This window comes from Scaptodrosophila lebanonensis, unplaced genomic scaffold (genome assembly GCF_003285725.1).
Source record: "Scaptodrosophila lebanonensis strain 11010-0011.00,11010-0021.00 unplaced genomic scaffold, SlebRS2 tig00000113-arrow-arrow-pilon, whole genome shotgun sequence".
Lineage (NCBI taxonomy): Eukaryota > Metazoa > Arthropoda > Insecta > Diptera > Drosophilidae > Scaptodrosophila > Scaptodrosophila lebanonensis.
Genome location: NW_022060575.1, coordinates 929,925 through 952,488, shown reverse-complemented (window position 1 = coordinate 952,488; position 22,564 = coordinate 929,925). Strand labels below are relative to the sequence as shown.

General features: G+C 39.5%; 3 protein-coding genes across 6 annotated transcripts; 1 reads left to right on the top strand and 2 right to left on the bottom strand.

The window, feature by feature from the left end:
• Positions 1-1,622: 1,622 nt before the first annotated feature.
• Positions 1,623-9,967, bottom strand: LOC115628243 (large proline-rich protein bag6). Of its 4 annotated transcripts, none has more exons than XM_030524256.1 (11): positions 9,857-9,967; positions 9,300-9,600; positions 9,100-9,217; positions 8,819-9,027; positions 7,962-8,759; positions 7,335-7,899; positions 6,301-6,951; positions 4,140-4,715; positions 3,478-3,614; positions 3,168-3,413; positions 1,623-2,460 (listed from the first exon to the last, which is right to left on the bottom strand). In XM_030524256.1, exons 2-11 carry the CDS (start codon positions 9,363-9,365, stop codon positions 2,122-2,124), a joined length of 3,705 nt encoding a protein of 1,234 aa, XP_030380116.1. In that variant the 5' UTR covers positions 9,366-9,600; positions 9,857-9,967; the 3' UTR covers positions 1,623-2,121. The 4 variants fall into 4 exon arrangements, with proteins under 4 accessions (XP_030380116.1, XP_030380117.1, XP_030380118.1 ...); XM_030524257.1 differs by having other exon boundaries at positions 3,168-3,371; XM_030524258.1 differs by having other exon boundaries at positions 3,168-3,368.
• Positions 9,968-18,220: 8,253 nt separating this feature from the next.
• LOC115628421 (pupal cuticle protein C1B) lies at positions 18,221-18,916 on the top strand. Its single transcript, XM_030524509.1, has one exon. It carries the CDS (start codon positions 18,221-18,223, stop codon positions 18,914-18,916), a length of 696 nt encoding a protein of 231 aa, XP_030380369.1.
• A 760-nt stretch (positions 18,917-19,676) lies between these two features.
• On the bottom strand, positions 19,677-22,312 carry LOC115628360 (N-acetylgalactosaminyltransferase 6-like). Its single transcript, XM_030524437.1, has 4 exons — positions 22,038-22,312; positions 21,216-21,984; positions 20,201-20,448; positions 19,677-20,138 (listed from the first exon to the last, which is right to left on the bottom strand). The coding sequence occupies exons 1-4, from the start codon at positions 22,310-22,312 to the stop codon at positions 19,718-19,720; spliced, it is 1,713 nt and encodes a 570-aa protein (XP_030380297.1). The 3' UTR covers positions 19,677-19,717.
• Positions 22,313-22,564: the final 252 nt, after the last annotated feature.

Below are 22,564 nucleotides of genomic sequence, written 5' to 3'. Positions count from 1 at the left end.
CTCACTACGGCGGCCGTGCAATTAATCATGGTCGGGCTGCAAGTGGCAATTTTCTTGTAATCAGCTTGGGCGCAGTTGTGGCCCGGTTTGATGTTGTTGTTGTTGCTATTACTGTTGATGACAAACGCCCACATTGCAGGCGCCAGCGGTTCTTTGCCCTAAAATCCAACAGTAATCGGCTATAATAGGCTGTCCCAGACGTACTACAACACGAGGACGATGACGCCTTTTTACCGGTTCGTTCTGAGTGTATGAATCTTGATATTTTTGGCACAGACCTCAATATCGGCATATGGACTATACAAGTTTAACAAAAATCATAAATACACATTTTTTACACGGTTCAAAAATTAAAAATTTTAAATATGGTTACAGGACATTGTCGATCAAATAAATAAGAATTTAAAATAACACATAATCAATGTATTTTTTTACACGCCTTTTTCGGGAACCAATCTACCGTTTAAAAACAGAATTAGTTATATTTATATGCTTTTTTCCCATTGACTACTTGTATTTGCGACGATCTGTAAAAAGCATAATCCTTGAAAGAGCAATTTAAGAGAAATATTAAAGTTTTCAAAATTAATCGATGTCTGTAGATTGTGGAAATTGTTGGAAACGACTATATCTGCGATAGGGCCACATATCGATTATTAAATTGAAAAATAGTCTCACTCGTAAGAACCAAAGTTGCGAATGTTTTGTCTTTGACTTAAAAGAAAACATGTTCACACAATTGAATACGTTTAGAGTATCCCAAAGTCCGACGAACCCATCCTTATTTTCTTTTCACATTTGTATTTGTTTTCGAATGCGGCGCATGCACCAAAAATGGGCAAGTCCCTGCCCCCTTTAAGGGGGTGGTTAGTAAGTTAGTTTTAAGGTAGCTATTTACTAATAAGTATTAAATAGATTTGAAAGTGAAAACTAGTGCACGTAGATGTAAATGTTAATTTATCTTGTGTATAATTATATACACCGATTGCGTAGCAACCTATTTTTAAAATGTCCTATCATCCAATTTATAAATATACCACGCGGCATATTAATAAATTTTCTTTATTAATATTTGTATAGTATACATCTCTTGTTATTTTTTGCACACATCAATATTTTCAACATTTTTTTGTGACATATTTTCTGATTTAATTGCAGCAGCAACAACAAAAACAACAACAACAGTATCACAGTAGCAGAAACATTCGGTCGACTCTGCCTTTGGCTCGGCTGCTTAATCATTTTTTAATGTGCGCCGATTTGACATTGCCCGTGGCCTGATCCAACAACTATAGTACAACTTGTTGACGTGTTTTTCATGTGAATTTCGACGGCCGCTGTTGCCTTTGTTGTTGCTGTAATAATGATTCTGTTTTTGGCCGGCCAGCCGGCCGGCATATGCAAATCTTTCAAATTCCAAGTAGATCGGATCGATCATGTGCCTCAATTATCTCTCCTCATCGATATCTCACGTCAATGGCCAATTACGAGTATGGTAGGCAAATATTTTGCTGGAATTTGCTGTCGTCATTGCAACTGCGTCACGCGCCTTGGGGACGCCAGAATCAAATTTAAAGATTTAAAGTAATTTTCGCCTGGGGGGCATATTTTTCTAATTTAGATTTAGTCTGTGATTATGCATTTTTATTTCGGCTGATTTTTTGTCGCTCTTGTTGTTTTTCATTAATTTTTCAAACGTTCAATTTCGTTTTGTGAGCTATTACTACACGATTTATCAATAAATGTATGTGTATATGTTTTATATACGTATGTGTGTGTGTTTTTTTTTTGTTTTTAGTTTTTTGCTTGCATGTACATTCATATATATTTATAGCATTTAGTGTGTGTAAGAGAGTTATGCTGTTGCAGTTGTTGTAGTATATTGCATGCACCACAAACGCGCCAAGTTTATATAATTTTATCTAGGTGCCGAATTTGCGCTTGATCATCATCATCATCACCGCCGTCATATAATTAGTGTTGTTATCATCAGCATCAATATCAAAGCGCTGGCTCGAAACAAAAACTTAGCCATTAATTAAACTAAATACAATATTGTTTAAACGTAAAATGTACAACAAGCACTAAAAGTTGCAACCAACTTCCAAGCCAATTGTGGGCCTACTTTGGCTCCGTAAACTTGTTGATCTGTGGATATTTGCCGGGCTTGTAGTCAACATCCTTTTTGAGGCGCTCACGCGTATTGCCCCGAACCGCTTCAGTAAACGAGCCCTGAACGGTGGCATCGTGTGCAATGGCCGCAATCACAGCATCGGCGGTTAGTGAGCCACTCGAAGCTGTTGGAGCGCCCACACCTGTGCTCTGCATGGCGCGCTGCACTCCACTGGCTATCAGACTCTCCACACTCGAGCCGGGCTTCTCTGATTGAATGATCTTGCGGCGTTTGGCAGACATTCCGGATATGTAGGCATCGGAGTACGGTGGCTGTTGGTGTGGTTGCTGCAAGAAAGCAAGAAGTGAAAGACATTAATTCCATGAATGTTTTGATTGATTAATACGTACTAAACCCTATTACATACATATAGCTCCAATACATCACTTGCATTCAAATATATTGTTAAAAACAGTTTATAGCTATTTGCTAGAAAGAATCATTCTAATTCAAAATTAGGTAGTTAGTTTTAATGAATTATTTTATAATATTAAATAAATTTAATTGATTCCATAACAATTACTCTAATCAACCTAAAAAAAATGCTTGCCAATTCTTAAATATCTATGAGTTCATAGATTGGTTCAATCAGGTCCATTTTTACTTACGATGATTTGAATAAATTATTATTATACAAGAAACTAACATCTGCATAAATTTTCTATTACAAAAGCCATTTCGTACCTAAACTTGTTATTGTAATGACCAGAATTTTAACGCAAATGAAAATTGTCCAATTGATATTATAAAACAAGTTATATTTACTGTTGTGGGTAAATCATTTAGAAAATAATTAGATACGAAGTTGTAATAATCCTGTTGCAAAATGTCGTTTTTTTTTAAACAAGAAACATTTAGTTAATTATACAGATAATGTTTTGGACTACTCTGCAACCATTAGTTTTTCAGTAATACTTAATATTTTAATCTTGATCTCAAACATTGATGAAATGCATTTGTGGAACTCAGTCTAATTATGAATTTGTAGACCCACCTCAGTCTGTGTCTGCAAGTCGCGTGTTATCACAGGCAGCCAGTCATTGGGGAAGTTACTGTGCCAGGGCTCAGAGCCCACGTCCACTTGGGGCAGCAGCTGCTCGGGCTCTGTATTCGGAGCTACTGCAATAGCAACTGAGCTGCTAGCTACCTCGGCCATTTCAACATCAACGTCGAAAGACTGCGGCGGTGACGGTTCCTGCTGGGGATTGAATGCAAGCGGTGGAGGCGCAACGAATGGTTGCTATTAGTTGCGCTTTACCTAAGCTCTCCGCTACAGTAAAAATTTCTTTGCAAGCTCTACTCACATCTGCAACTGAGGCCGCGGCTGATGCGTTTGTGCTGCGCAGCACCAGGAACTGTTGAGCATCAGCGGTGTCCGTGTTGGCTGGAATTGTCGGATCAATATAGATGCAGAGAAACTGCAGCGCTTCATTGCGGAAATCTATAAAATAAAGGGATAAAGGGTAGATGGAAAACAATTAGTTTCGCTTGCTCATCATCGTCTGTTGTTTTAATTAACTTAGAGTATTTATCTAGAATTGGCAATTCGAATCTTAAAGACGTCATGTTGGCTTCAATTGCACAAACATCATATCATTATTGGGGGCAAGAATTTAAATTCGTCCTCACATAAGTTATAATATCTTTACTATCTTTATTAACCTCGTTGGCTGCAAAGCTACCGTCTGTAAAATACGTTGTAGATGTTAAACTGGTAAACATAAGCATAATCATTAATTTCCTAAATATATGTAGGATGAAGAAAACATCTTAACAGTCGTCCGGGGATTATTAATTGAGATAGATAGCGTGCCGGTTGTACTATAAAATCTTCTAATTTGAAGCTTGTTCATGCATACTTTTGTGTATTGAAAACTTTTGCCACTTGGCGTCTTATGTCCATTCTTAAATATGACATTTTCCGATAGTTCTATTGAAAGTAACAAACCTGTCAGAAATTACTTACTTGACCGTAGTGGCACGCATAGCAACCGCATCAGTTGCCGCCAGTAGAGCTCAGCATTGGATTTTCCCACGCAGACAAAGAGAACACTGTAGAGACGGGTACGGAACTGCTCACAGATCTGTTTGAGGCGTTGCTCGAACTGGACGCCGCTCTCTGAATTGGAGGAAAGATCTCCGCTGCACAGTTCAATGATTAGGCGCAGAGTCAATCGCAAGATATTGCACACAGAGTCGTGAGAGTTGTACTCCGGTCTTTCGTACTGCGGCAGGTAGAGCAGACTCTCGCCGAACCAAGCGAGTGCGCGACTGATGGCGGGCGGTATGGTCTCGTCATTGATGGGTGCCCCTTCGAAGACGGTCTGGTGCAGGAAGGTGCGCAATTGGGCGCGTAAATTGTCTGCCTCGCTGGCCGGCGTTAGATGTGAGCCGCTGGTGCCTGCCAATGTGGGTATCGCTGTGGTTGAGGTCATGCTGCTGCTGCTGCTGTTATTGCCACTGGATGCGAGTCTAGTCACGGGAGTTTGCGTTCGGGCGGCGCCGGTTGTGCGTCTTCCCTCTGCGGCGCTGCCTGCCGAAGCTGTTTGCGCATTATTTCTCAGATTACTAACCAAAAAATTAGCTAACAAAGTGGGTATTGGTCTGGGTCTAACGGCCGAGCGGCCAACGCTCCGGTTCGAAGCGAATTGACGGTACGAATACGTTGATTCCGGGCCTCCGCCGCCTGCCGAAGCTGTTTGCGCATTATTTCTCAGATTAGTTACCAAAAAATTAGCTAACAAAGTGGGTATTGGTCTGGGTCTAGCGGCCAAGCGGCCAACGCTCCGGTTCGTAGCGAATTGACGGTACGAATACGTTGTTTCCGGGCCTCCGCCGGCGCCAGCACCCGCGTTGGTGCTGCCGCCGCCAATGAAGGCCGTTCGAGCCGCCTGTGCCGCCAATGTGGTGTTCGCATCACGGTTGGCGGCGACTGCCGGACGTCGACGCGGACGGCTCGTCCACAACCTCGCGCCGCTCTGGCCGCGTGGTAAGCGATGGTCAGTGATGACTATGGTGACACGGATAGAATGCATATTAAATGTGTTAGGATGGAAAAGCGTGTGTGCGCTCTCAATTAGCTGCGGGCGCCATGCGATACGTTAGCATTGATGAAACGGGTGTGGGGCGGTTCAGGGCGCTTCGAGGGTGAGCAAATGTTGCAATGTTGGTCAAACTAGCGTTGTTGGTGTCGAATCGGTACACCGTCATATTTTAATTTACATATTTTCTTAACCATAATTTGAACGATCATGGCGGTAAATTTCATCATTCATAATTCGCGAGAGTATTTGTTACACAAATTTATACTTGTTATTTTTTAAATCTTAAAATGCTAGGACCACTTTAAATTATAAAGCCTGCACCGATTACCCATTAATTTATCAAAATAGTTTTTTAGATTGTGCGCAAGAAAAGGGGAAAAGGGTTTCCGAACATCGGAAGAGGCTTGTATATTTAAGTCTGGCTATTGATAACGATTAGTCGACATACACCATAACCAATAGATCGATACAAAAAATCAATAACGATTAATCAAAACATAAAAATCTTTTTGATTAATCGGTTAGCACCATATTGAATATTCAATATTCAGCCCAATTTCAACATATGTACCAGTGTATATATGACCCTAAAATCGAGTGGGTGTTTCGATGGGGACAAATCTTATTTTTAAATTGGCCGCGCTATAACTGTTAGTTTGTCAAATTCAGCACCATTTTTGTCGTGGCTTACATACTTATGCGTTTTTCGAGATCGACAATGCTCGAAATGATTCAGTTCGAAAGTTCGGTAATATTTTTTCTTTTCATTTTCTAAAATTGACTTTTATGAGAAACTAAAGTTCTCTTAAAACTGATCTATTAGAAATGCTCACAGCAATATCTATTTGTCAAACGACGATTTGTACCAATCCTCTGATTTGTTAAACATGTTTTTTATTAGTTGATGTTCATCGTCTCGGATGTGGTTCTGGATGTGAGGGAAATGTTTCGAAATTTGGCACAGGTAACAGTAACAGTGCTGCCAACTTAAAAATATATAGGTTTGTCCCTAGCAAGACCCCCGTTCGATTTTAGGGTCATATTTGTACACAGTATTATATATTAACATCACATTACACTCACCATAAGCATTAGCCGATGTGGGCGTAGCCGTTGTTGTTGCTGTTCCAGTGTTAGGCACTGCATTCCTAATGTTATTATTGTTAGGGCCCACTGGCTCTGGCTCGCGTATATGATGACTATTGCAGGGCAGGAAGCGATCAAAGGCGGTATGTGTGGGTGCAATTCGGCCGGGCCAGTTATTATTTCCTCCAATTTGAATCTGGGGCCGTGCGGTGGAGCGTGTTTGTGTGGCTGTGGTGGGTAATGTGTTGGCGCGTTGCTCGCCACTCCGTGTGCCGCTGCTGGTTGATGCAGCTGAACCGGATTCGTTGGCGTTGTTGGTATTCGTATTGTTGGAGGTAACGGCAGCGGCCGCGGCACCATCTGTCCCTGTGGTACTTGCAGTGGTGGAAGATGTTCCTATAGTGCCAACAGCGGCGGTACTGGTTCCTGTGTTGCTAGCAGCGTCGGCCGTTTCTGTTCCTGCAGTGCCAACTGGTGTTGCACCAGCAGTCGATGCTCGCCCCTGCGGATGCACGGCTGCTGTCATGACATGCACGGGCAAGTTAATAGACATGATGTTCGGCGCATGGAACTCTACGTGCACATCTGCCTCGTTGGCGGCCGAATTGACCACCGATTGAATGAGACGCGCCATTTGGGCCTGGGGATCTGTGGAGGTAGAAATAGCTTAAGCAAGAACACAGGCAATAAAAGGGAGCACTAACTAAAAGTTATTGGGAGTTGTAGTAATGTTAAATGACCGTAAGAAACAAGGCTGTTTAGCGTGCAAAAGGCCACGAAATGCAAAAGGTTTCTAAATTGTGAGAGCGGGCGAGCAGTTAGGCACGGCAAAAAAGAAACCTACTGGGTGGTGGTATGGCCACGGGCATATAAAGACGCAGCCTCGGTGGAGTCAATACACGACGCTCTTGCTCATCTAGAAAATTAATATTTAAACGCAAACAAAATTACAAAGAACAATAGCATAAAAGTGGACCTAATTTTGAGTCTACAAGTGGAATATTTATATAAAACTTTCACGCTTTACTTACCCATATCGGGTCGCTGTTGCGATTGAGCGCCGGCCGCTGGTATTGGATTGGGTCCTACCATCGGCTCGTCAACTGGATCTTCCACATTATCAGTTGTATTGTTGGTATTGTTGACTGTGGTGGCCGTACCAGTTTCCGTTTCTGGCCTAGCAGCACTATGTCTTTCTATAATTTGGGCCACACGTGCCGCCACGTTCGGATTTACAGGTCTACTGCGTGTTGCAAAGTCCAGATCATCGATCAAATGGGGACGAATATGAGGAATATTCGTATCAGCAGCTGCCGATGATGGTTGCATCGGCGCAGTGCGCCCCTGCTGATTAGCCCCTCCCTGTCCTATGATGTCTGATAGCGGCGATGTGATAATATTGGGTGTGAAGATATTGTTCGAACGTATGTATCCGCTTTGCTCTACAAGTATGGGGCGGCAGGTGAGAACACGCGGTCCAGGCTGCGAAAGATCCAACATCAAATCCGAAATAGCATGCTGAGCATGTGATAAGTAGTGGAAAGCCTCAGAGACGCGATCAAAAATGCGCTGCGCATCCTCGCGACCCGTGGTATCCTTGAAATGAAAAAAAAAGAATACAATAAGAAAATGATTTCAATTGAAATATTCAAACTTACGTTCTCCTCGAAAACTGGATCGTCAAGTAGAATTCTATAATAGCGTTCGACAAAAGGGGCCAAACGCGCCTGGACCCTGCGGCATCTATCAATAACATTGGCCAGCACTTGTGGACGTGTGCGGCGGCGCGGCCCAATGCCAGTCACTGCCACATTGCTGCCATTGCCCTCGGGTGTCTCACCATCTGTGGCATTCTCATTGGCAGTCTCGCCACTTGTTGATGGGGCAGCTGCTGCATCAGTTCCACCAACAGCACCTTCCTCACGATTGGGATACGGTGGAGTGGAGCGATCAGACTCAACATCACCAGCATCATCATCAGTATCGATAACATCTTCAATTATTACAGCGGCAGCTGTGGTCTCTTCACTACTGTCGCTAGCACCACCAACCGCAGCGACATCGTTGCTGCCACCAGCATTAGCAGCACCAGCTTCGCTTCCAGTGCGCGCGGCTTCAGTGCCATCGTTAGCGTAAACAGTGGGCAACTGAACGACGGTGTAGTTTCTACCAGCGGTGTTGCGTGATAGAGCCGCAGTTACTGCATCCTGGACCATATCTATAATATTGTTGTTGCGTGGTATATCTGTGGCAGAAACTCCAACCTCTACGACAGTTGATTCCATAGTCCAGCGACCTCTTTGCAAAATATCCAAGGACTGATTGTTTAAACCAACCTCAGGGTCCTCCAAATAAGCAGCAATGTTGTTGGCGCAATCAATCATGTGCATGGCCACCGTGATGCGGTTGATGCAAAAGGATGATGAGTTGGGAAACCGATTGGGTGGTGTACGATTCTGCAACAAGCCCCTTAGTTTTGTCTCCTCGACCCGGAATACACCACATCCATACTTACCGCACCCACAGGACCATTGTTGACCGGTATGGCCATGGTGCCCACCAACATGCCATCAAGCGCCCGGAAAAACGGAGAGTTGCGCATATTGGCAGGCGGCGGACGTCCTATGCTACGTATCGGACGTGGCTCATCATTGTTGCGAGAATTAGCACCACGCTGCGAGAATGGTGGACGCTCGGCGACATGTAAAACCTTTCCATCGACATCTGTTTTGGTGGCATAAAATCAATGATTTTTATAAAAGTAATATATATGGTACTGGTTAGTCAATGACTCACCAAATTCCTTGAGTTGTTTCTCATCGGCCAGCACACGCCCCTGGTAAATAATGCGTTGATTTTCTGCTGCAATGTTGGTCTTCTCGGCGATTTGGTCTTTAAGCTGTCGTATGCTTATCTGTAACAAAATTTGCATAAGAAACTTCTGGACTGAAGCAATCCACTGGAGCAAATACGGCGACCCTTGACCATATAATTACCTCGTTGTCGATGCTGAATTCATGTGTGCGAGCATCTAAAGTCTTCACCTTTAGATTTATTAACATTTTCGCAACGTCTGGATGTGGATGTCTCAATTATTTGTCAATAGCGGCGCAAATCAGTGAAATTCTTTCTGCGCGGAGAACCACTAAAACTATACAGCGGAAGCAGCCGAGGGGGGAAAACAGTGCCGTCGTCACAATCACGCACACATGCACATGCACGCACGCTCGCCGTCTCTCTCGGGTTTCACTTTCTCTCCGGCGAACGACTGAACAGTGAAAAGCACCGAAATTCTGGCTAAAATAATAAATATAACAATTTAGAAACAAATTCACAACACAAATAGTTGTTTTTTTATGATATTTCACACACGATTTCACTTTGTCTCCTGCGAATTAAAATGACACTGGACATCCCTAGAAGCCGAATTGGAATGAACACAAGATGATGATTTCTCAAAGGGAAAGGGAGGGTCGGACGTGCAAAAAGCACAGAAAAAATTGACATTAGGCAGACTTTGCTCTTTTCACATACGATTTCGGTTAGGACTTACATTTTTTACTGTGTATCGTGTGTCGTGCAACCACTCGGCGGTGCAGATGTTATTGTTAAAAAATTACACACCAACTATTTATTTTAGCCACGCTGAAAGCGTGAAAAGTTCTCCGTAGGGATGGATTAAAATATTACAAAGTGCCTATCGATAATTTGTAAGCGAAAGGAGCTGCCACATGATGACAGTGCAGTGCTGCCAAACTTCCGATATATAGGCAGCACTTCAGTGCGGCCAATTTGGAAAATCGTATTGCGCAATTTTGAATTTGAAGGGAATCAAAAAAGATCTTAGTACCATCAATAAGATACCTTACTTCACTCATATTTGAAATGGTTGCTTTAAATTAATAAAATGAGGCTTATCCCAGAAGATTTTCAGCACGCATGAGTACGAATAAATTGTGCTTTCATGTAGTAGAGCACAATCAAATAAAATGGCCTGAAATACTGCACAGCCCTTGCCACAAACAGTCGCACAACCACACTCCCACCCCTTTCTTTCTTTCCATGCTACCTAAAACCGACGATGACGGTGGTTTGACTTGCATCCTGTGGGAATTTTGAGGTGCACAAGAAAAAGTGGCGTATGAATAATAAGGAAAACAGGGCGCCTGCCAGACAGACGCAAAGGTGCAGCTTAGCTTTGAATATTTAAGTGGCGTGGAAGTAGAAACCGAATCTTACACAATTTTTCACCCTCTTTCCATACATACACACGAAATGTGCGGAAATTTGATTTAATGTTTGCGATTCTTTGCCTTTCGATGCCGAGGTCAGAGGCCTGGTTAAAAAGGGCTTCCCTAAATCGTTCCTGCAACTCATTCTGATTTCAAGTTTATATACCCGTGTGTATAGTATTGGATTCTGACTCTACTTCCAAGCATAAATAATAATAATTATTTCTTTTCTCGCCTGCCTGCTTCGGCCAAGTGCAAGTTTTACAATTTACAAATTGCTTCTAAATGGGCTGTAAAAAAGTTTTAATGAGTTTTCCACGCACATTCACATACAGTGGTCCTCTAAGCGCCAGTCAGCTTATGCATTTTCATTTTCATTATCATTTTGGCGTCCGTGCTAGCTTTTTTTGTGTTATTATATTTTGTTATTCGTAATTTTCCCAACACCCGCCAGCTTTGTCACGAATGTCTGTACGATTCGGGGCGTGACGCGTTCTCCTAAATTTGCCTTTTCATTGAAAAGGAAAAAAGCAGTTAAGAGCTAAAATGTAACAGAAATACAACAATAATTGTACGACTTTTCTTCTAACCGAGGGGTGAGTCTCAGGCAACAGCGCTTAATGAAATTATATCAATAGGTGGGTGTAAGCCACCCCTCTTTTCAGGCATTGCTGTTGTTGGCGTTGCTATTGCCGCGCAATGCTCTTGACAGTTGGAAAATGACTTTTACTTTTGACTGTTAATATTTTCATTAACTATGTAGCATTGAGGTATTAAATTAATTTTGTTCAACTAGCATTTCCTTTTAGTCATTTTAATCGTACTGCAGAATTACCAAAGTTGGGGATGCCATTAAAGCAGCCTTCAAAGGAAGGGATACCAGACGATTCATTTCAAGTATACTATTTGAATATGATAACGTTCATATATTTCAAGACCTCAAATTGACAGGAAGAACACAATTAATGCCACGAAGAAACACATTAATTCACATTGATGCTAAGCTACATATTATTTAACAAGTCGAAAAAAGAACAAGTGGAGAAGCTAAAGTCGAATAATTATATAAATTTTAAAACAATTTTAATATTACAACACTTTTTTGATCGATTATACCACCTTGGGTATTTGAATATAGGAATTGGCTATAACTTCCTTTTAAATTGACCAAACTTGTACATTTCATGTGCAGAGTATAAACACACAATTATTTACAATTCTTCAACGGCCCATAACTACTGAGCTGACAAAAGAGTTATCAAGTATTTGCTGACTATGAGTAAACCAAATTGTATAAAATTTCATTTATTAGTCCGAACACAAATTTATCCCATGCTGGCTTTCCATATTTTTCTCTTTATCAACGTATTTGAATTTTTGCAGGGACTCTTTTGTACTTACTTGCAAATTCAACATCCTAAGCTACATTGCAATCGGAATATGTTTTCCTTTCTAATTTCGTTGGCCAAAGTCTCACGTCAAATTAAATCAAGTTGTAATATAAAGAAAATTGAAGCCAAGTCCCTTTTGTGCCATAAAACAAGCAGGCAAGGAGGCCACAGATGATTGGCAATATAACGCCACGGCTGCAAGGTCCTGTCCAGTGCCCGTTGCTGTAGAAAGGGCGTGGGTTTATACCCGATTTCGAGTGGGTGTGTATGGCTGTATGTGGGTTTATTGAGTGAGGGTGGGAGTGGGAGAGTGAGAGAAGAGCTATGCGGCCACTTGTAATTGCTAGTAAATAATTTCCACTTGGCAATTGCATGACTCTGGCCTCATAAATAGCGCGGCTCGCCTTGAAGTATGTGAAATAAAACTAAGCAAGGAATTTATAGTCAGCACTTAATCTGAGCTGTCAATGCGGCAATAGTTAAAACAACAACAACAACAGCAACAAAAAACAACACAAACCACATCAACAGCAACAGTAAGGCTACAACTAATTGCTGCACATTACGACAAAACGTAAAAATACAAAACGTTACGTAAATGTGGCGTTACGTTACGAATTGACCTGCTCAGCACATACCCATAAAAATCGTAAAGCACATACATATGTACATACATATATAGTATATGTACTGACATACATATTTACGTGTGTTTTAGACAGACGTTCGACTTTTAATTTATGTTTCAATTCCAATTAGCAGCCGAGGCATTTTTATGCGACTGCAGAGTGCAACATGAAATTGACTTTCGTCATTTGTAATTGTATACAACAACAACATCAACACCACCAAGTGTAAACTAAAGGGTAAGGTTAGGGTGACCATTGCCTTATGCACAAAAAATGGTGCATTCTCGTAAGTAAATATTTTTCTTCAATTCAATCGAAGCATATCTGTTCGTATGTACATTTGTACGTCTGTCTGGGCTCCGTAGTAGACTTTGTTTACAGACCCGTGTAATGTATCGTTTTATTTAGGATCGTTCACAAAATTAAAAAAGATTTTTTTGTCTATTACGATATTACTCGTGATATAAAGTTTACTTTCGTTAAGATACTGTTGGAGAGCGGATATGTACAGAGTCTACAAGAGACGGACATGTCTAGATCGATTTCTCTCGTCATGCTGATATATAAACCAGGGACTGTAATCATTATAAGTGTTATTAAAAAAAATACAAAATAATGATTATTTTTTAATTTTATTAATTCGCTCACAGTTTAATGATTAATTTTGAGTTTTACTCATTATTATTGATGAGCAAAAAAATAAAACTTATAAAATAATGATTATTCTTTGAGTTTTATTTTTTTGATCAAAAAAAAAAAAAATATAAAATAGAATAATAATATAAATGCTTTCGGGATTCTGCCACGCCCCCTTCTATATGTTACATACATTCGCACAAAACTATTATACCCTTTTACATTTTTAATAAGGCCATTATTAATATTATAATGAAACTACAAGCATTTTTTCTAAAGCTTGCAACATATAGGAAGTTAAGGTTTCTGTCCTTGTTCAAGTGCTGCATTAAAAATTATAGTATTATCGTCAATTCTGTAATTTTAATTAAATCCCGCTTGTAATTATTTTTTGTCTGATAAAAGAAAATCGGTTTCAGTATCCTAATAATTAATGAAGCTGGTCACTCTTGGGTAAGGCACTTTCTTGCCATGCAACTAATTGAAGTTCAAATTGCTGGCGTTAAGTAAGACGCTTAGCGCCAGCAAGGAAACCGTTCAAATGTCCCCACATATGAGCATGTGCATGTGTGTGTATGTGTATGATGTGTGTGTGTAGGGGGAGCGTCTGAGACCTGGCCAGTTCAATAAACGTTAAAGTGCTACCAAATAAAAGCCAATAAAACTCAACAACAGCAACAACAACAACAATTACAGCAGCAAAGAACAAAAGCTGCCTTTGCGACTTAAAAACGGAGACGGTAAATTCACTTAGGCAACGTAAAAGCACAGAAAGCCAATTTAACTGTCAATACGGGCTAACGACACACACACACACACACACATTTTGACACACACTGAGAGACACACAATCATACGAAAATTGTATGCTTCAACGCATTGGCAAACGGAAATAAAATCAAGCATAAATGCAATAATACAATTTATGTGCCAAATTTCATAAAAACTATAATGGACACACACAACACTCGAGCGCGCATATCAATATACATGTATACATACATACACACATTTGTATGTATGTATGTATGTATATACACACACTGCCAGCAAATCAAGAAAATCGTCAACAAACAAAGGTGACTTCAACGTAATCACATTGATGCTATTTATGTGTCATTCTCATTTGGAAAACTTTTCCACAGACATCAGACATCAGAAGGCAACAATGTTGGGCATTGGGGCCAATACGGCGTATGGGCATCGTAACTCTGTCTGTGTTCGCGTCCGAGTCCGGAATTGTGTGCAAGTTAACAACATTTGCTTTACGTTTGTGAATTGCATTATAACTCAATTGTAGCTGAACGATTTCTACGAGTGTACCGACACAGTATGAATGGTCGGTCAGGAAGCACAAGTGCCTTGTGCACAGTGGAGTGAGTCGGCCCGATTATGGATGTGGAATAATTTTGGAAATAAATTACAAAAACCGTTAGCACAAAGATATTTCAGAACAAACTACAAGGTGCTTTCCAAAGTAAACAGGACTTTTCCAATCTAGCGCCCCTGGTGGCGCCATCTATATGTCGACTGGTGCGTTAGAATCTGCTATCTTTATCGATTGTCCAGTGAGAATTTCATGACATTTCATCGATTGGGAGTGAAGTTATTGCGTTTTAAGTGTCAGCTTCGAACAAAGAGCCAACATTAAATTTTGTTTTAAAATTGTTAAAAGTTTTCCCGAAACGTTTCAATTAATGGAACAAGTTTATGGCGATGATGGCGACGAGTGGTTTCAACGTTTTCAAAGTGGTCGTGAGGACATAAATGACGATCAACATGTGGGCCAATCAAAATTCGTGATCACCGATAATTCCATCGAAACTGTGCGTGAATTCATCAAAAGTCAGTCGAAGCCATCATTGAAATTGATGGAAATGGAATTGAACATCTCCAAAACATCGATTTATCGCATTTTGACCGAACATTTGGGCTTACGAAAGGTGTGTGCACGGTTTGTTCCGCACAAATTGACCGATTATTTGACCAAAAATCACATTTTAACCATTAACCACTCACCGTATTCACCTGATATGGCATCGTGCGACTTCTACCTTTTCGGAAAAAATGCATTTGCCCATGAAAGGAAAGCGTTATGCGTTGCACCGGCATACTGGCGGCCATACCGGCCAACGAGCTAAAACACTCGTTCGACATGCTTTTGAATCGTGCAGAAAGCTGTATTGAAGCAGAAGGAGACTATTTTGAATAAAATAAATTGATTTTGCCGAAAAAACCATTTGTTCTTTTTTTTTTTAAGTCCTGTTTACTTTGGAACACACCTTGTACATACATACTATGTAAAAGATTATTTTTTACGATAAGTTTTTTTAAGTTTAAACTACTACCTGCTCTGAGGCGCATAGTTATCAAACCACAATAATGTTAAAGTTGCTTTTCTTTAATAATTTATATTTCTGTTCTTTGGATTAAATACTTTACCTATTTATACTTTGTACATGTGGATTTCATTTTTCAATTAATCCACAATTTATTGCGCTAGCGACCTGACTAACTGATTGAAAGTATAATTTTTTAACCTATACGAAGCACCATTGATCTAAATTATCTGCCGATTTTAAAAAAATAAATACATACACTTTCACTTTATTTACCACAAATACTTACCAGTAATGCCATACATGATTTGGTAAATGACAATTAAATGATTTTACAACTCAAAAATCGATACAATATTTTTTGTTGAATAATAGTCAGACGAGCTGAAGTGAAACTAGATATGTTTCAATCCTTGTGCGACCATTAACGATTTTATTTTAATATCACTTACCGAGAGTCTTTTTTCAAAACTAAAACGAGTTAAAATTTAACAGTGTGTGGACTGAGTTTTTAAAAAAATACGTTTTAACATTGTCAAAGTAAAACGGATGCCTTTTCGACAAAGATACTTAAAATTTAAATTTATTTAAAAGGAAAACATTGAAAAACCAACAAGTTATGCTATATCTAATATAATAATCATAATATATTTTCGCAAATGCCTCTTATCTGAAGATTCATGGCTCATATTATTTACTTCAAGAAAGTAATTAGAACTTATGGTTTTCCATGAAAGTTTTTTATTTCTATGAAAACAAATTAAATAAATTGCCTCGATTCCATAACAGATGTGCTCACACACACATACGTACAAAAGTTGTATTTATACACATAATAATATACATATAATACATATATTATATATAAATATAAATATGTTTATACTCGTAAATAAAATGCAAAAAGTTGTTATTTTTGAATACAATTAAGGACATAGTTTATAACGCCTCATATGTTCATGCCATAAAAAAGCAAGCTATCTGCCTTTTTTTTTTTTTTTTTTTTTGAGAATTTTTACTATCAAAACACAGTATTTATAGTGTTTTTGGAATTTTTTTGAGAATACAAGGCCATAATATTTTACCCCTTCTCCCTTCTTTCGTACGCCCTTGGCGATGATTGTTCAAAAAGGCGGCATCACTTTTTATTGACTGAGGCATCAAGTCAAGGTAGAGCCTCAATTCATACTTTTTTACACGAGTGGGTATTTCAGTGGCCGATTGTTGTCACTGTCGGCGCCAATTTGATGAAGCGCCTTGAGTCTCAGTGTGAGGCACAAAAATGCATTAACAATTTTGAGCATTGTGCGTCCTTAATGCATCTCCGATGAGCCATAAATTGTAGTTGTTGTTGTTATATTTTGAGCATACATTTCATTCACTCGCATTGGCAGACTTGCGCACTTGAGGGCACTTTTGTGGAACACACACATAAATAAGGACCCCTACATACCAGTATATACTATAAACATATATTTGCCAACGTTGCGCAGCCAGTATATTGACCTCAGTCAGCTACACTCAATTGATAAATGCGGTGGAGCTACGGATGTGGAGCAGCGTTATGCAATGAGCCTACTTCAATAATACGAGTAATAAGACACGCCCTCAGATATTGTTAAGCACTTGCTGTCACGTCTAAAGTAAACGTAGAAAAGACAAAGCCAAACTTCACGCACATTTGGGCCAAAGTCGCAATTGATTTGCCGCGATCCAAATCCAAAGATATGCGCTGCGATAGAAATGGATTTCCGAAAGTCACGCAAAGCGGTCTTAATCGAAACGGGCTTGTGGTGCGGGCACAAAACGTCAATTAAACCAATTACACTCACCAACACGGTTTCAGAGACTGCCTCGCCCACAAATTAAATTATTATTATATTGTAAGACACAATTGAGCTCTTAAGTTGTAGCCATAAATATACGAGTAGTTCATAGACTCACTATCCCTTTGCTTAAGGTCCGTATTGCATATACAAGGCCGACACAAGGCAAACCCCAATGAATATATAATTATATATATTATTTATGAACTTAGTAAAGTTCCTAAAAGAATCAAATTTCTACCATTTATTTTAATTTAAAAAAAAAATATATATATATATATTATTATACTATAAATAGGTGCTGCAAATATTGTAATTAGTCTAAGTACTTATACTACAAATATAGCCAAAGGCCGTCAGTAGCCAGGGCTATTTCGTACTAAACTAGGTTGTAAATTTATTTGCTATATTGTTATATAAATAAATAAATATATTATATATATATACGTAGGAGATATCCATAAATAAATTTGTACAAATTATATTATAGTATTCCTTTATTATTGTTTTTTTAATCATTTTATTCTCAAAAGTGGCTATTATAAACTCAATTTTTACTATACTCTATGAGAATTTTAGGTTTCGACCTAGTCCTTAGTAGAACGCATTTGCTGCAAATATTATTTATTTTTACTTCAATGATCGATTCTAAGTAAGTATAGTAAGTATAGTAAGATAGGTCAGTTACAAAAAAGTATTAACTTGCACGCTAGTGGTACCTCTAGAGCATGTGTGGTCAATGAAATATTTATGAGTAATGGCCGGCTCTCCCAGTGCAGTCAGTTAACAGTATAAATGCCGGTACCGTTGCCCCAATCTACAACAGTTGTTCCAGGCATTCACAACGAACAATACACAAGCAAAATGGCCCAGAAATTCATTGCAATTGCTACAGTTTTCGCAGTCGTGGTTGGCTCAACGCAGGCCGGACTTATTGAGTACGCCCAACCCCGTGAACACTACACCCAGGAACACCAGGCCGTTGCGCATACGCAACAGAATGTGCTGCGCAATTTTGATGGCACCGTTTCACACTATTCCAAGTCCTTGGATACCCCCTACTCCAGTGTGCACAAGACGGACACACGCATTAGCAACAATGTCTACACACCGGCTGTGGCCAAGACGCTGACGTATGCCGCTCCTGCTCCATCTCCCACAGTCTATACTCCACATGCGTCTACGCCTGACGCATATGTACACCATCAGCCCGCGGGTGTCACCTACGCTGCTCCATCTGTGACCAAAGTCGGGACTTATGCTTCACCAGCACCCACTGTTGGCTATGTTGCTCCTGCCGTGGCCAAGACCCTCTCCTATGAAGCACCAGCGCCCACTCCAGCCTTCTCCTATGCTTCTCCTGGCGTTACCAAAACAATTTCCTATGAGTCTCCTCTCGCCAACAGCCACTACAATTACGCTCCAACCGCTACAACAACCAATGCACACAATCTACATGGCCTGCCCAGCTACGGCAGCGTACAGACCATTCACTACTCGCCCGCGGAGGCTGTCTCCCACATGAGCTTCGATGGCTTTGGCACACACTGGGGCTTCTAATACCGAATTGGCGCGATATTGAGTTTTTGTTGTTATGATTTCGCTTTTAAGCGGATTTAGGTGTTAGCTAACGAAATTATTACTCTCTAGAAAGTAAGATTCGCTTTAAATAAACATTATCAATTTACTTAGAACATGAAAGCGCATCTAAGAGCTAAGAAGATTTATTTTGTCTCCGTCAAAACTACCAATACCATTATACCCATTAGTTGTGCTAACAAATTTTTTCTACCTATGCATATTTATTTTATTTTTATAAAGCCTACAAATTTGCAATGGTGGAAGGATCGTACTAGAAAGTGAAAGCAAACCCAAAGAAATTAACATATTTTTGAAAAATTCGTAAGTATTCAAAAACAAATGGGAAATAAACAAATCTCGCACCTCTGAAAAAAATTGTTTAATATCATTATAAATTCTGCATTGACTTTAAACAGATTTTTAAGCATGCGAAATCTATTCTCCGAAATAGAAATTGCCTTGGTTATAATGAATGAAGAATTTGTAGTTGTTTTGTACGTATTGAAGTAAACAATAGGGATTACTTAAAGCTGTGTGTAACTATAAAAGGCAAGTTTTTGAAATTTAATTTTTAATATAAAATGATATTCACTAGAACCTGATTTAGAGCACTGTTTTCATTGGCTAAGGAGTTACAAGCGAGTTTTTGTTTCTGCTACTTTTCTGAATTTGTTTTATTTTTGTAAAGCAACTAGGAAGTACTTTATTATAACATATATTATAAGAAATTATGAAATTGTTAATTTTAATTATGTATGTGTATTCTATAATTTATATTATTTACAATGCATCCCATAAATTATATGTGTAGTTTTTATTGAAGTTTAGAAGCGCCGTCCGATTGATATAACCAAAATTCCAACGCATGTATATATTGGTCTTGTTGCAAGTATTGACGACCAACGCTTTGCTCTGTGGCAACATCTCTAGGCAACGGGCGCCATCCTTACGGTACTTCAGAAGCCTGGTCTTAAATTCGTAGTACCAATACTGATTTGAGCCCATCCCGTGACAATGCCACTGCACCACTGGCGCATTACGTTGCGATGTGCGGACCTCCAGACACATTTTTGTTCTAGGCATTCGCAATTCCGATTGGAAGTTGACCGCCCAATGCTGTGGTTTTTGGGGGCGAACCAAATTATCGGCACAAGGATAAACGCCAATAGGCTGCGAAATATTACGTCGAAGAGAGTCCACGCTATTAAAAAACCAAATGTAATCGAGCCTATGATCTGCAAACAAAAGATGACTAAGTCTTACCACATGTGTGGATTTCCCAAATTTTGTATGGCCCCGGAGGCATAATTTGGCATATCGAAAGGGGGGTACATTAACATTATATTAAATGCCACATTTTTCAAGTACCACTGGAAGGATTTGCATTTTAATTTAGATCGCAAGGCTTTTTGTTTAGACAGATCACCAACGTCGAGATTCTCATATAGCTTGTACCAAGAAATATATTTTTTGTAATCATCCATCCACACCTCTGCTACCCGTTTCAAATTCTGTAAGAGCGAAAAAGTATTGTTACTTTATGTTTTCATGCATATATTAAAAAAGGTATAAATAAAATACTATTTACGCTAGAGATGGTTTTTTATTATAATTCAAATTAGGATTTCTGTCGCATTATTGGATGCATTGGAGAGGAAGACGGCACGCATTCCACACTGTGTAATTTCTGGATTGTTTCAAAGACGAGCTCTACCAGAAGATATTGTTATTGTATTCCTGCTTTGGCTCAACTCTCCATTGCACATATACCCACACACAGACACTAATAGAGACAATCCTGATGCAAATGAGCAGTCCTGCGCTCTTTAGGCGCGTTCGAACCCCGGAGAAGCTACATATAAACAATTTTTTTTTGTGATTTGTTGCATTTTTTTGTTGCCAATTTTTTTAAAGCATTTTTTTGTAAATATATGTATTTATAATTCTTCTACACGTACATAGGCACAGGATACAGTCGGGGCACCAGACTTTATTCCACTTCTTTTATTTAATTAAAATAATTTAATTTACAACAAATTTTAATTTTTGGGTGCAGGTTATATGTATGTCCCGATCGACTTTAGTATTCCATTGTTGTTTTATTATTTTTATTAAATGAATTATATTAATTAATTTTTTGTACATATAGTATATTCATTTCATTTATTTTATTTCATCTATTTTGATTATGAGTTTTTTTCAAGAGTTTGTATGAAAGTTGTTACTGCTTCTTATAACAGCTGTACAACCACAACAACAACATTTTATTCGAACTTACCTTGATCATATATTTATTAAAATCTAAAACATTATAGCGACGTATGTCTTGATTTGCAAAGACGTGTGCCACATGTGAACAAGGCACATCATACATCTCTCCTCCACACATCCATATTTTGAAACTTAACTCGAATTGCTCGCCACCATAAATATCCAGACCCTCGTCGTAACCTCCCAACTGCCAAAAGAATTGTGTCGATATGGCGAATAGTCCACCCATCATGATCGGATTTTTAAATGGTTCGCCCGGAAATTTGACGTTATTCTCTCGGTACAATACGATATAGCCGAGATCCCAGTTGAAGGCACTACGATGGCCGATAGGCCACACACCACTCATTTCAAACGTTGTATAATTAATTCTATCAATAACAGGACATACGACCATTCGCTTGTTTAGTGCGATGGGCTCCAACAATGGTGGTAACCAATTGTGATTGGCTTCGATGTGGGAGTCCAGAAAGACCAGAATCTCCGCGGTCGCATTCCGTGCACCTGCAGTTCGGGCGGCCATCAAACCCATGCGTCGAGGTAGTCGAATAATCCGCACATTCGTAAAATGGCCGGCTATATAGTCCTCTAGGGGCTTGTGGAGATGATCATGATCACTGTAGTCGTCCACCAATATAACCTCTTTAATCAACTCTGGCGGTGAGCGATTAATAACACTATGCAAAGATCGCTTCAGCACGCTGAAGTACTCGTTGTAGAAAATTAAAATAATGCTCGCCTTAGGTAGCACACTCAGATACAGCTTCTTTTTGCAGCTATGGGGAAATGAAATTGCATATTGTGTTGTGATTGGTTCTGATAAACTCACTTCGGATGCCGAATATCTGGCAAGGAACGATTAACTGATATAGAGTCGGAGAGCAGCGCATTTAAACCGTATTTCTTATACAGTTTAAGCTGTAAATTGCGAGTCGAATTCTTCAATTTGGCTGCCTTTCCCTGTTCACCAAGGCCCACACGCTTAGCATCGCGTTCCATCGCCAAATAATCGTGCCAATCCCGTTTCTCCTCACTTGGAGGAGGTTGGAAATCTGCTGGCAGTAAATCCTGGGCGCTGCCGTAAGGTTGAAATATTGGATCCATATCAATAGTTTTGTTTGTGAAAGGTGCGTACAAATAAAAAACCGAATAAAGTAAAAACAGCGCAGACCACGAGATAATGAAAACCATTAACATTGCGATAATTTTTAAATCGCGACGCATTGCGTTTGTTTTTTTTATTTTCGTCTTTAACAAGAAGGATTGGTTACACGTTTGTGACAATGTAGTTTTAGTTTCGCCCCGATGCTCGACATTAGACACAACTGAACTGACTGCGGCTACAAATCTAAATTT